This window comes from Quercus suber, unplaced genomic scaffold (assembly GCF_002906115.3).
Source record: "Quercus suber isolate HL8 unplaced genomic scaffold, Cork oak 2.0 scaffold_202, whole genome shotgun sequence".
Taxonomy (NCBI): Eukaryota; Viridiplantae; Streptophyta; class Magnoliopsida; order Fagales; family Fagaceae; genus Quercus; species Quercus suber.
The window spans coordinates 603,873-617,419 of record NW_027069660.1 but is presented as its reverse complement, the minus strand read 5'-3'; the positions used below and the strand labels follow the sequence as shown (position 1 = coordinate 617,419).

At 35.4% G+C, this 13,547-nt stretch overlaps 1 protein-coding gene across 1 annotated transcript; it reads right to left on the bottom strand.

Moving 5' to 3' along the window:
• Positions 1-10,246: 10,246 nt before the first annotated feature.
• On the bottom strand, positions 10,247-11,344 carry LOC112025461 (probable (S)-N-methylcoclaurine 3'-hydroxylase isozyme 2). Its single transcript, XM_024058132.2, has 2 exons — positions 10,694-11,344; positions 10,247-10,321 (listed from the first exon to the last, which is right to left on the bottom strand). Exons 1-2 carry the CDS (start codon positions 11,342-11,344, stop codon positions 10,247-10,249), a joined length of 726 nt encoding a protein of 241 aa, XP_023913900.2.
• Between the last annotated feature and the right edge of the window lie 2,203 nt (positions 11,345-13,547).

Here is a 13,547-nt window from a genome sequence, read left to right as displayed (position 1 = left end):
CTACCGTTTGAAGGTGGGGAAGGAAAAGGAACACATTTTGCGTAAGAAGTCCACCGTTAGAATGCGGGAAAGGGGAAGTAACACGGTTTGCGTGAGAAATTTGCTGTTAGAAGGTGGGGAAGGGGAAGGAACACGTTTTGCGAGAGAAACAAAAGGGAAGGAAATCCAGGAAGTTGTAACTGTGACTTTCAAAGGGTTTTCGATTGAGAAGGCTTCGGTTTGGGCTTGACGTTAGAATTAAATTTAGAAGAAGCGAGCTGGTGGAATTAAATTTAAAAGAAGTGGGCTTTATGGTGGAGATAGGCTGGAAATAATTTTAACTTTATTAGTATTTTAAAATTGATAAAAACTATTTTAAAATTGTAGGATAAATTTAGGAAAGAGGTTGAGAATGATATGACTGCTGGCGTGAGGAGAGGAGTAAGGAAGATAGAGAGGCTACCGTTTGAAGGTGGGGAAGGAGAAGGAATACGTTTTGCGTAGGAAGTCTGCCGTTAGAATGTAGGGAAGGGGAAGTAACATGATTTGCATGAGAAATCTGCTGGTAAAAGGTGGGAAAGAGGAAGGAACACGTTTTGCGTGAGAAACAAAAGCGAAGGAAATCCAGGAAGTTGTAACTGTGACTTTCAAAGGGTTTTCGATTGAGAAGGCTTGGGTTTGGGCTTTACGTTAGAACTAAATTTGGAAGAAGCGGGCTGGTGGAATTAAATTTAAAAGAAGTGGGCTTTATGGTGGAGATAGGGTAGAAATAATTTTAGTTTTATAGGCTGGAAATAATTTTAGCTTTATTTGTATTTTAAAATTGATAAAAACTATTTTAAAATTGTAGGATAAATTTAGGAAAGGGGTTGAGAATGATATGACTGCTGACGTGAGGAGAGGAGAAAGGAAGATAGAGAGGCTACCGTTTTACGGTGGGGAAGGAAAAGGAACACGTTTTGCGTAAGAAGTCCGTCGTTAGAATGCGGGGAAGGGGAAGTAACACGGTTTGTGTGAGAAATTTGCTGTTAGAAGGTGGGGAAGAGGAAGGAACACGTTTTGCATGAGAAACAAAAGGGAAGGAAGTCCAGGAAGTTGTAACCGTGACTTTCAAAGGGTTTTCGTTTGAGAAGGCTTGGGTTTAGGCTTTATGTTAGAATTAAATTTAGAAGAAGCGGGCTGATGGAATTAAATTTAAAAGAAGTGGAATTTATGGTGAAGATAGGCAGGAAATAATTCTAGTTTTATGGGCTGAAATTTTTTAGTTTTATTAGTGTTTTAAAACTGATAAAAACTATTTTAAAATTGTAGAATAAATTTAGGAAAGAGAATGAGAATAACATGGCTGCTGACGTGAGGAGAGGAGTAAGGAAGACAAAATGTTTTCTTTTAGAAGGTGGGGAAAGGGAAGAAACATGTTTTGCGTAAGAAGTCCGCCGTTAGAATGTGAGGAAGGGGAAGTAACAGTGAGAAATCTGTTGTTAGAAGGCGAGGATGGGGAAGGAAGACGTTTGGCATGAGAAACAAAAGGGAAGATAATCCAAGAAGTTGTAACCGTGACTTTCAAAGGGTTTTCAGCTGAGAAGGCTTGGGTTTAGGCTTTACGTTAGAATTAAATTTAGAAGAAGCAGGCCGGTGGAATTAAATTTAAAAGAAGTGCACTTTATGGTGGATATAGGGTAGAAATAAATTTAGTTTTATTACTATTTTAAAATTAATAAAAACTATTTTAAAATTGTAGGATAAATTTAGGAAAGAGGTTGAGAATGATATGACTGCTGATGTGAGGAGAGGAGTAAGGAAGATAGAGAGGCTACCGTTTGAAGGTGAGGAAGGAAAAGGAACACGTTTTGCGTAAGAAGTCCGTCATTAGAATGTGGGGAAGGGGAAGTAACATGGTTTGCGTGAGAAATTTGCTGTTAGATGGTGGGGAAGGGGAAGGAACACGTTTTATGTGAGACACAAAAGGGAAGGAAATCCAGGAAGTTGTAACTGTGACTTTCAAAGGGTTTTCGATTGAGAAGGCTTGGCTTTGGGCTTTACGTTAGAATTAAACTCAGAAGAAGCGGGTTGGTGGAATTAAACTTAAAAGAAGTGGGCTTTATGGTGGAGATAGGCTGGAAATAATTTTAGCTTTATTAGTATTTTAAAATTGATAAAACTCTTTCAAAATTGTAGGAAAAATTTAGGAAAGAGGTTGAGAATGATATGACTGCTGACGTGAGGAGAGGAGTAAGGAAGATAGAGAGGCTACCGTTTGAAGGTGGGGATGGAAAAGGAACACGTTTTGCATAAGAAGTCTGCCGTTAGAATGTGGGGAAGGGGAAGTAATATGATTTGCATGAGAAATCTGCCGTTAAAAGGTGGGGAAGGGGAAGGAACATGTTTTGCATGCGAACCAAAAGGGAAGGAAATCCAGGAAATTGTAACTATGACTTTCAAAGTGTTTTCGATTGAGAAGGCTTGGGTTTGGGCGTTACGTTAGAATTGAATTTTGAAGAAGCGGGCCGGTGGAATTAAATTTAAAAGAAGTGAGCTTTATGGTGGAGATAGGCTAGAAATAATTTTAGTTTTATAAGCTGGAAATAATTTTAACTTTATCAGTATTTTAAAATTGATAAAAACTATTTTAAAATTATAGGATAAATTTTGGAAAGGGGTTGAGAATGATATGACTGCTGACGTGAGGAGAGGAGTAAGGAATATAAAGAGGCTACTGTTTGAAGGTGGGAAAGGGAAAGGAACACGTTTTGCGTAAGAAGTCCATCTTTAGAATGTGGCGAAGGGGAAGTAACATGGTTTGCGTGAGAAATTTGCTGTTAGAAGGTGGGGAAGGGGAAGGAACACGTTTTCTATGAGAAACAAAAGGGAAGGAAGTCCAGGAAGTTGTAACCGTGACATTCAAATGGTTTTCGATTCAGAAGGCTTGGGTTTAGGCTTTACGTTAGAATTAAATTTAGAACAAGTGGGTTGGTGGAATTAAATTTAAAAGAAGTGGGATCTATGGTGAAGATAGGCAGGAAATAATTTTAGTTTTATAGGCTGAAAATTTTTAGTTTTAGTAGTATTTTAAAATTGATAAAAACTATTTTAAAATTGTGGGATAAATTTGGGAAAGTGGATGAGAATAACATGGCTGCTGACGTGAGGAGAGGAGTAAGGAAGACAGAAAGTTTGCCGTTAGATGGTGGGGAAGGGGAAGGAACAAGCTTTGCGGAAGAAGTCTGCCATTAGAATGTGGGGAAGGGGAAGCAACACAGTTTGCGTGAGAAATCTGTTGTTAGAAGGCGAGGATGGGGAAGGAACACGTTTTGCATGAGAAACAAAAGGGAAGATAATCCAAGAAGTTGTGACCGTGACTTTCAAAGGGTTTTCAATTGAGAAGGCTTGGTTTTAGGCTTTACGTTAGAATTAAATTTAGAAGAAGCAGGTTGGTGGAATTAAATTTAAAAGAAGTGGGCTTTATGGTGGAGATAGGCTGGAAATAATTTTAGTTTTATAGGCTGGAAATAATTTTAGCTTTATTAGTATTTTAAAATTGATAAAAACTATTTTAAAATTGTAGGATAAATTTAGGAAAGAGGTTGAGAATGATATGACTGCTGACGTGAGGAGAGGAGTCAGGAAGATAGAGAGGCTACCATATGAAGGTGGGGAAGGAAAAGGAACATGTTTTGCGTAAGAAGTCCACCGTTAGAATGTGCGGAACGAGAAGTAACACGGTTTGCGTGAGAAATTATCTGTTGGAAGGTGGGGAAGGGGAAGGAACACGTTTTGCATGAGAAACAAAAGGGCAGGAAATCCTGGGAGTTGTAACTGTGACTTTCAAAGGGTTTTCGATTGAGAAGGCTTGGGTTTGGGCTTTACGTTAGAATTAAATTTAGAAGAAGCTGGCTGGTGGAATTAAATTTAAAAGAAGTGGGCTTTATGGTGGAGATATGCTAGAAATAATTTTAGCTTTATTAGTATTTTAAAATTGATAATAACTATTTGAAAATTGTGGGATAAATTTAAAAAAGAGGTTGAGAATGATATGACTACTGATGTGAGGAGAGGAGTAAGGAAGATAGAGAGGCTGCTGTTTGAAGGTGGGGGAGGAAAAGGAACACGTTTTGTGTAAGAAGTCCACTGTTAGAATGTGGGGAAGGGGAAGTAACACGGTTTGCGTGAGAAATTTGCTGTTAGAAGGTGGGGAAGGGGAAGGAACACGTTTTGCGTGAGAAACAAAAGGGAAGGAAATCTAGGAAGTTGTAACTGTGACTTTCAAAGGGTTTTTGATTGAGAAGGCTTCGGTTTGGGCTTGACGTTAGAATTAAATTTAGAAGAAGCGGGCTGGTGGAATTAAATGTAGAAGAAGTGGGCTTTATGGTGGAGATAGGCTGGAAATAATTTTGACTTTATTAGTATTTTAAAATTGATAAAAACTATTTTAAAATTGTTGGATAAATTTTGGAAAGAGGTTGAGAATGATATGACAGCTGGCGTGAGGAGAGGAGTAAGGAAGATAGAGAGGCTACCGTTTGAAGGTGGGGAAGGAAAAGGAATACGTTTTGCGTAGAAAGTCTGCCGTTAGAATGTGGGGAAGGGGAAGTAACATGATTTGCATGAGAAATCTACCGTTAAAAGGTGGGAAAGAGGAAGGAACACGTTTTGCGTGAGAAACAAAAGGAAAGGAAATCCAGGAACTTGTAACTGTGACTTTCAAAGGGTTTTCGATTGAGAAGGCTTGGGTTTGGGCTTTACGTTAGAATTAAATTTAGAAGAAGCGGGCCGGTGGAATTAAATTTAAAAGTAGTGGGCTTTATGGTGGAGATAGGCTAGAAATAATTTTAGTTTTATAGGCTAGAAAGAATTTTAGCTTTGTTAGTATTTTAAAATTGATAAAAACTATTTTAAAATTGTAAGATAAATTTAAGAAAGTGGTTGAGAATGATATGACTGCTGACGTGAGGAGAGGAGTAGGGAAGATAGAGAGGCTACCGTTTTACGGTGGGGAAGGAAAAAGAACACGTTTTACGTAAGAAGTCCGTCGTTAGAATGCGGGGAAGGGGAAGTAACACGGTTTGTGTGAGAAATTTGCTGTTAGAAGGTGGGGAATGGGAAGGAGCATGTTTTGCATGAGAAACAAAAGGGAAGGAAGTCCAAGAAGTTGTAACTGTGACTTTCAAAGGGTTTTCATTTGAGAAGGCTTGGGTTAGGCTTTACGTTAGAATTAAATTTAGAAGAAGCGGGCTGGTGGAATTAAATTTAAAAGAAGTGGGATTTATGGTGAAGATAGGCAGGAAATAATTTTAGTTTTATGGGCTGAAAATTTTTAGTTTTATTAGTGTTTTAAAATTGATAAAAACTGTTTTAAAATTGTAGAATAAATTTAGGAAAGAGGATGAGAATAACATGGCTACTGACGTGAGGAGAGGAGTAAGGAAGACAAACAGTTTGCCGTTAGAAGGTTGGGAAAGGGAAGGAACACGTTTTGCATAAGAAGTCCGCCATTAGAATGTGGGGAAGGGGAGGTAACACGGTTTGCGTGAGAAATCTGTTGTTAGAAGGCGAGGATGGGGAAGGAACACGTTTGGCATGAGAAACAAAAGGGAAGATAATCCAAGAAGTTGTAACCATGACTTTCAAAGGGTTTTTAGTTGAGAAGGCTTGGGTTTAGAATTAAATTTTGAAGAAGCAGTTTGGTGGAATGAAATTTAAAAGAAGTGGGCTTTATGGTGTAGATAGGCTGGAAATAATTTTAGTTTTATAGGCTGGAAATAATTTTAGCTTTATTAGTATTTCAAAATTGATAAAAACTATTTTAAAATTGTAGTATAAATTTAGGAAAAAGGTTAAGAATGATATGATTGCTGACGTGAGGAGAGGAGTCAGGAAGATAGAGAGGCTACCGTTTGAAGGTGGGGAAAGAAAAGGAACACGTTTTGTGTAAGAAGTCCACCGTTATAATGTGGGGAAGGGGAAGTAACACGGTTTGTGTGAGAAATTTGCTGTTAGAAGGTGGAGAAGGGGAAGGAACACGTTTTGCATAAGAAACAAAAGGGAAGGAAATCCAGGAAGTAGTAACTGTGACTTTCAAAGGGTTTTCGATTGAGAAGGCTTGGCTTTGGGCTTGACGTTAGAATTAAATTTAGAAGAAGCGGTCCGGTGGAATCAAATTTAAAAGAAGTGGGCTTAATGGTGGAGATAGGCTGGAAATAATTTTAGCTTTATTAGTATTTTAAAATTGATAATAACTATTTTAAAATTGTAAGATAAATTTAGGAAAGAGGTTGAGAATGATATTACTGGTGACATGAGGAGAGGAGTAAGGAAGATAGAGAGGCTACCGTTTTACGGTAGGGAAGGAAAAGGAACATGTTTTGCGTAAGAAGTTCGTCGTTAGAATGTGGGGAAGGGGAAGTAACACGGTTTGTGTGAGAAATTTGCTGTTAGAAGGTGGGGAAGGAGAAGGAACACGGTTTGCATGAGAAACAAAAGGGAAGGAAGTCCAGGAAGTTGTAATTGTGACTTTCAAAGGGTTTTCGTTTGAGAGGGCTTGGGTTTAGGCTTTATGTTAGAATTAAATTTTGAAGAAGCGGGTTGGTGGAATTAAATTTAAAAGAATTGGGATTTGTGGTGAAGATAGACAGGAAATAATTTTAGTTTTATAGGCTGAAAATTTTTAGTTTTATTAGTATTTTAAAATTGATAAAAACTATTTTAAAATTGTAGGATAAATTTAGGAAAGATGATGAGAATAACGTGGCTGTTGACGTGAGGAGAGGAGTAAGGAAGACAGAAAGTTTGCCGTTCGAAGGTGGGGAAGGGGAAGGAACACGTTTTGCGTAAGAAGTCCGCCGTTAGAATGTGGGGAAGGGGAAGTAACACAGTTTGCGTGAGAAATCTGTTGTTAGAAGGCGAGGATGGGGTAGGAACATGTTTTGCATGGGAAACAAAAGGGAAGATAATCCTAGAAGTTGTAACCGTGACTTTCAAAGGGTTTTAAGTTGAGATGGCTTGGGTTTATGCTTTACGTTAGAATTAAATTTAGAAGAAGTGAGTTGGTGAAATTAAATTTTAAAAAAGTGGGCTTTATGGTAGAGATAGGCTGGAAATAAATTTAAAAGAAGTGCTGCCTCTCTCTGCCACTCTGCCGCTGCCGCCGACACTAAAGGAGAATCTCTCTGTTATGTGGCGAACTTACTGCCTCAGCTTTTGGCTCTCATCCCTGCATCCAACTAGGACACAAGCTCTGTCATTAAAAAAATTAAAAAAAGGACAAAGCATTGAAACAGTGATATACGAGTATGATTAAGTCTATTGTTACAAGATGAATAGCAAAGTTACAAGATGAAACAGTGATGTACGAGTAAGATTAAGTCTGTAGTTCTAAAACCATATCAAAATACTTGAGGACAAATATTAATTTATTTGCAGAAACTTTTTGAAATGATATAGTTTGCAAAGTATCTTTCACCCAGGATAGATGCTGATGAAATTGTAAAAAAATATATAATATGTGGATACTAATTGTTATAAGCAAAAAAGTAGATTTAGAACATAGTTAGTAATATGCAAGATAGGATAAATATGATTTAGGTACAGATATATTCTATTCAAGTGAACATTTCGGAAACTAAAAAAAATATTCTATAAAATATGTTATTTCTTTTATTATATTTCTATTTTTAGTAGCCTAGCTTATATTATTTTTGAATAATTTCAAAGATATCATAAAAACCAACTAATTAAGTATTCAATATACTTAGCATAATTTTTCCCCAATTTTCGCCATGTCTTCAAGCAAAATAAGAAGAAATGAATAAGGAGAAGATGTCTATTATGCATGTTCCTTCATTCACTTAGAGAGAGAGAGAGAGAGAGAGATGGAAATACCAACTTGACCCTTTAATTTGTCTTTATCTTCCTCACTTTCTTTTAATTTGTCTTTATTATTATTTGGTTTGTTTGTACAAACACCATGGACTAGATAGTTTGTAAACACTAGAGATTTAGGGATTTTTTTTAATAGAGAAGATTTGAGTTATATAGTATCCGCTCTATAACGATTGCTTTACCATGAGAATGAGTTAATACAAAAAGGACAGTATCATACGCCTATGGATCATGTTAGTCATTAGACTAGGTTTAGGTCATTTTACATCTAAAACATGCTAAAGTGGCTTTTTGTATAAGAGATTATTGTTTTTTTTTTTTTTTTTAAAGATTTAGCAGACACAATTTTCAAATGAACAGACATCAGAATCAGATTGAGAGATATTGCTAGGAAATATTACTTTTTAAAGAAATCATATGTCAATACATAATTTCAAATGGAAAAAAAAAAAAAAAAAGTCTATATTAATACCTTGACTTTTTAAGTTAATATGTAAGTTTTTTGTTGTTTTGTCAGTGAGATAAACTCAAAGAATTTATAATAATACCTGAATATGATTGCGTGAAACTTTTTTTTTTTTTTTTTTAAATTACAACATAAGATTGAGAATTTAAATTTTGAATGTCTTCTATAAAAATATTTAAAAATGTCAATCAATTGAGTTACTAAACTTTTGATACATGAAACAATTTGTTAACAATTTTTTTTTTTTAAATTTCAATTATATTATATAAAATATCTTTTTTTTTGGGGTTACATCGTGATTTTGAAAGCATCGGACAGATATATTATTAATTTAAATAGAAAAGAACTCCTTTCGTTGATGGTGACCATTCTGGTTAGAGTCTTGTGTTTTCCTTTTGGATAATTGCGGTCTTGAGTTAGTATTAGATCAATAGTTATTTTATTTTTAAAGAGTAACCAAGTGGATCTTATTAACTCGAAATGTGGGCTGACTTGAAAGAAAACGGGTCTGCATTTGATGGGTTTTTTTTTATGGGTTTTCCACCAGGTTATTAATTAACACACATATCCCGGCCCAATGTAATGATTTGGTAGCTAATTACAAACCCAGCCCAACCGTGTTGTGGCCTGACAAATTGTCATGGCTGAGTCATTAACATAGCCCATTAGAAACCCAGTGTTTGAAAATGGAGCCAATTAGAAACCCAGTGTTTGAAAATGGGAAAGGCTTTAATAAGAAGGGAGCTTGTTTGAGAATTCATTAATGCTGTGTTGTGTCCCAGTTCTGAACTTGTTCAAACAAGTTCCCTTTCGTATAGGAGGCATATGTATGTCTACATATTGGAAATTGAAACTTAGTGAAATGAAATGGAAGAAATCATGTAATACTTGATTTAATTAAAAGATAGTTTCCAAAATAGAGTAATTAAAAAGAGATGTATCAAAGCATTCACAATCCAAATAAATTATTCAACAATTCAGTAATCCAAAATGATTAATGTAAATTTCTACAAATCACCATTTAATTTCACCTATTTTCCTTCTTGAATAACAGAAAGATACTGTAACTTTTCATTATCTCACTTTTGACTTTGTTATTAATCCTAACAAACGTAGGATAGAAAATTAATATCTTCTTTGTTCTCTCATTTTTCTGTAATTCCTAACTATTTCCATCATCTCTACCAAACAAACCCTTAGCTAGCCTCGTAACAATAATTGACTATCCCATTGTAAGAAAAAGTAATGGTTGGTCTGGTGCTGCCACACTCCAAGCGAAAATACAATAGCACACAAGAAATGGTACACAAAAACCATCTTAATAACTAATATTACACAAGAAATGGTACACAACTATTTTCTTCTTTTAGGAATAAGCTACAGAGGTTGCTTCTTCTTCAATGTTATGGCAAAATGAGCATTCATGTCTAGCTCAGTTGATTTCATACTGTCTGAAAGAGACCAGTCTATTTCTCAAAAAAAAAAAAAAAAAAAAAGAGACCAGTCAAATGAGTGGACCAATGATGCCAAAATAAGTGGGACTTGCCTAGTAGCCAAGGGTTGTCCAGGGCAACCTCTCCTTCCTGCTCCAAAAGGTGTATAGTCAAAATTAGTTCCCTTAAAATCCAAAAATGTATCAAGAAACCGCTCGGGTTTGAAGCTCAATGGATCATTGAAAACCATAGGATCTCGACCTATTGCCCAAATGTTAACCGAAATAAAGGAGTCTTTAGGAATTGTATAGTCCATTACTTGGCATGTTTATAAGGCACGATGAAGAATGAGTAGTGGTCCTGGAGGGTATAATCTCAATGTCTCTTTGACACAAGCTTCTAGGTAAGGAAGGTAACTTAAATGGGATTCTTTCACAATATTTGTGCCAATTTCACTTTCAATTTCTTCACGAAGTTTATGCATGACATCTTAGTTTCTCATCAATTCTGCCATTGCCCATTCAGTTACCATGCTACTAGAATTAGTGCCAGCAATAAGTAAGTCCTATACATGGAGAGAAACAATAATTTTTATCACATAAAAGCTATGGAAATATATATGTGGTACTTTCTAAATCATGTAAAAAGCAAACTTGGTATTCTTTGCATGTGTGTGTAGAAAAGAGAGAGAGAGAGAGTATCAAAATTAGTTGATTGATTTGATCATTTGTAAAGCCGTCTTTAATCATGGCATCTAAGAAATCCCTTTGACCTAAAATAGTACTATCTTGTTTCGTCTTTTTTTGATAATATTCTCCCAAATAGAAATAAAATTTTGAACTATTTTACCACATTTCTTTTGTATACCTTGAATATCTAATGCTTTTATTATAGGATAGAAAGATGATAAATTTGGGATCATTCCCAACTCTACTACCTCAACTATAAGTTCCCTTAGCTGTTGACTAATACCTTTACCCTCAAAGTCCATGAAGTCCACTGAAAATATTGCATTAGTCAAGATATTAGTATAAGTAACATAGATCGCCTCTCCAAGATTCACTAACTCGCCTTCCTTAGAACCCAAGAAATCTACCAACTCCCTTACCTTCTTCTCTCTTATATGATTTTGTGATTCCAATACTTTGGCTGAAAAAAGGTCAGCTTTACAAATAGCCCTTAGGGACCTCCAATAATCGTTGCACTCAGGGGCGGCTGCAAGTGAGAAGTTGTTGAGTTTTGGGTTTATGAGTGGAATAGCGTTTGCTATGAACCTGCCTGACAATTCTCTGTCATGGGTCTTAAGAACTTCTCTTGCTGCTTCTGGCGATGATGCAATGATGCTAATTTGGGTACCAAGCCTTAGAGACATGAGAGGACCATGGACTTTAGCTAAGTTGGCTAGTATGGAATGGAGCTGCCTTCCCATTTGGAAAAAGTTCCCTACAATAGGCCATGCAAATGGACCTGGTGGGAGTGGTGGGTTTTCAGATAATATGCACTTGAAGTAAAGATAGAAGAGTGGTATTAGGAGGAGGAGACTGAAGAAGATCAGGTCAGTGTTGCTCACTATTGCCTTTAGATCCATAGTTTTGTTGAGACCTGCACTAAAGCTGTATTGTACTTGTGAACTTGTGTTATAACCCAAATTTATAGAGTGAGAAAATCATGTTTAAGGGTTTGATTTATTCTAAACCCACATGTTAATTACATATGTTGTAAATAAAGATTCGTTTATGTCTTTTGGACGAAGAAAAGTTTCCAAGACTAATTTATATTATATAATTGTTAGTGGTTTAGTTGGGATTTAAAAAAAAAAAAAAATGTCCGTTTAGTTTAGTGGATCCTGAGTGACTGACTCTCATTATCTAACTAGTTTTTTTCGCCATGCCTGACTTCAATCATAATGTTGATTAGTTTAAAATTAAACAAACAAACAAAAATTCATAATGGTGATTGAGTAACAACCAATGGACCCCATAGCACTGATAGCAGTATTATATTGCGGGTTTTCCAGGTCGAAATATAGTCTTATACATGAATATCAATTCATTTTCTTTAACATGTTGATGTCGAAAAGTTATTGATTTTGTCGTTTATATTTTTCACAATTTTATTCTATTAAGTAATACCTAGAATAAGTGATTGATATAATATTATTTTTTAATCCCAAACCTACCAGCCTTCTGGTTTAAGTAGGTGCTCGGCTAGACTTGATAAACAGGTCAGCTCAAGCTAGGTTAAGTTGGAGGGCGTTTGGGTTCGGGTAAGATAATCTTCAGGTTAAAAATGAGTTGTTTTAAACAAACCACAAGTAGAGTCAATTGGATTACAAGTTGGGTTAATTGGGTTATGTATTGTCTAAACTCTAAACTCCACAATGCAAATGATTTATATTTTCATCAATGCAATATGAACGAACCAAACTTAGGCAAATTAGTAAGTTGACATACATTCCTAAATATATATATATATATATTATATAAAAAAGAAAAGAAAAGAAAAAGAAGACATATTTTCTTGCTCTAAACTCTAAGCGTCAGTTTGGTTGGAGGGATGGAAAAGTGGGAGGGTGGAAAACTCTTTTGTTTGGTTGAAAAGAAAAGTGGGAGGATAGAAAATATAGTTTATATAAATTGACTATTATACCCTTGTTAAATAATAGGTAAAAAATAGATCTATTTGTACTCATTAAATAATATAAAATTTACCAACAATTATATTTTTCAATGAAAAATGTTACGTTCACAACATTTTTCGCAATACTTTCACTACAAAATTTATGTAGAAAGTTATTATTAGTTTTAATTTGAATCTACCACTAAAATTATTTTTTTACTCACTAATATTAACTAATAACAATTTGTTACTTAAAATTTATTGTAAAAATATTGTGAAAATATTGTGGTAACGTTTCTCGATTAGAATTTTTTATTCTTTATATTATTTCTCCTTTCTCTCGTTTCATTTCATCCATACGTTTTTTTTTCTTCTTCTTTTTCTCCTCCACACACGTTGTCCTTATCTCTATCCCCCTCCCCCTTATTTTCTTTCTTTTTCTCCCTCATTCAACTCATTCAAGAACATTCTAGCACTTAGCAGCTCTCATTCATTCTTTTTTTTTTTTCCTCGGGCTCTCATTCTTTGTTGTCATGTTCTATGGGCCTTTCCTCTTTTGAACCCACCATTTATTTCATCAACTGTTCAATTCTTTACGGTATACGTCTTTCTTTTTTTTCTAGCAGCTCCCATTCATTCTTTTTTTTTTTCCTCTAGCTCTCACTCTCCGTTTTTTTTTAGAAGAAAAATGTAGGTGAGAAGGCCATCAGGTCATGAATGAGGGTAGGTGGGAGAGGGCATTATGGTAAAAGTGCAGTGAGAGACTTTTCTCTCCAGGCTTTTCCTCCCGATTTGGGAGGATGAAATTTGTGCACCCGGGAGAGAAAATTTTCTCCCAGGTTTTCTTTCCTCCCTATTTTCCTTCTTTTGCGAAACAGTGGAAAGCACTGTTTTTCACCCTATTTCCCTCCCTATGTTTTCCATCCTCCCTAAATTCACCCCAATCAAACACAGTGTAAAGACACTAGTAGTGCTCTTTTGAGAGTTCAAAATACAGATTATTATTATTTTAGTATAAAGGGAAAGCAAATGTACGAAGAAAACGGTGAAGCTGGGTGTCATAATTTCTGGAGGGCTCTATATATGGTAACGATGGTATGGTGCAATTATCAATACATGGCTTTATTACACACTGATCCACTCCCTTTTTTTTTTTTTTTTTTTTTTTTTTT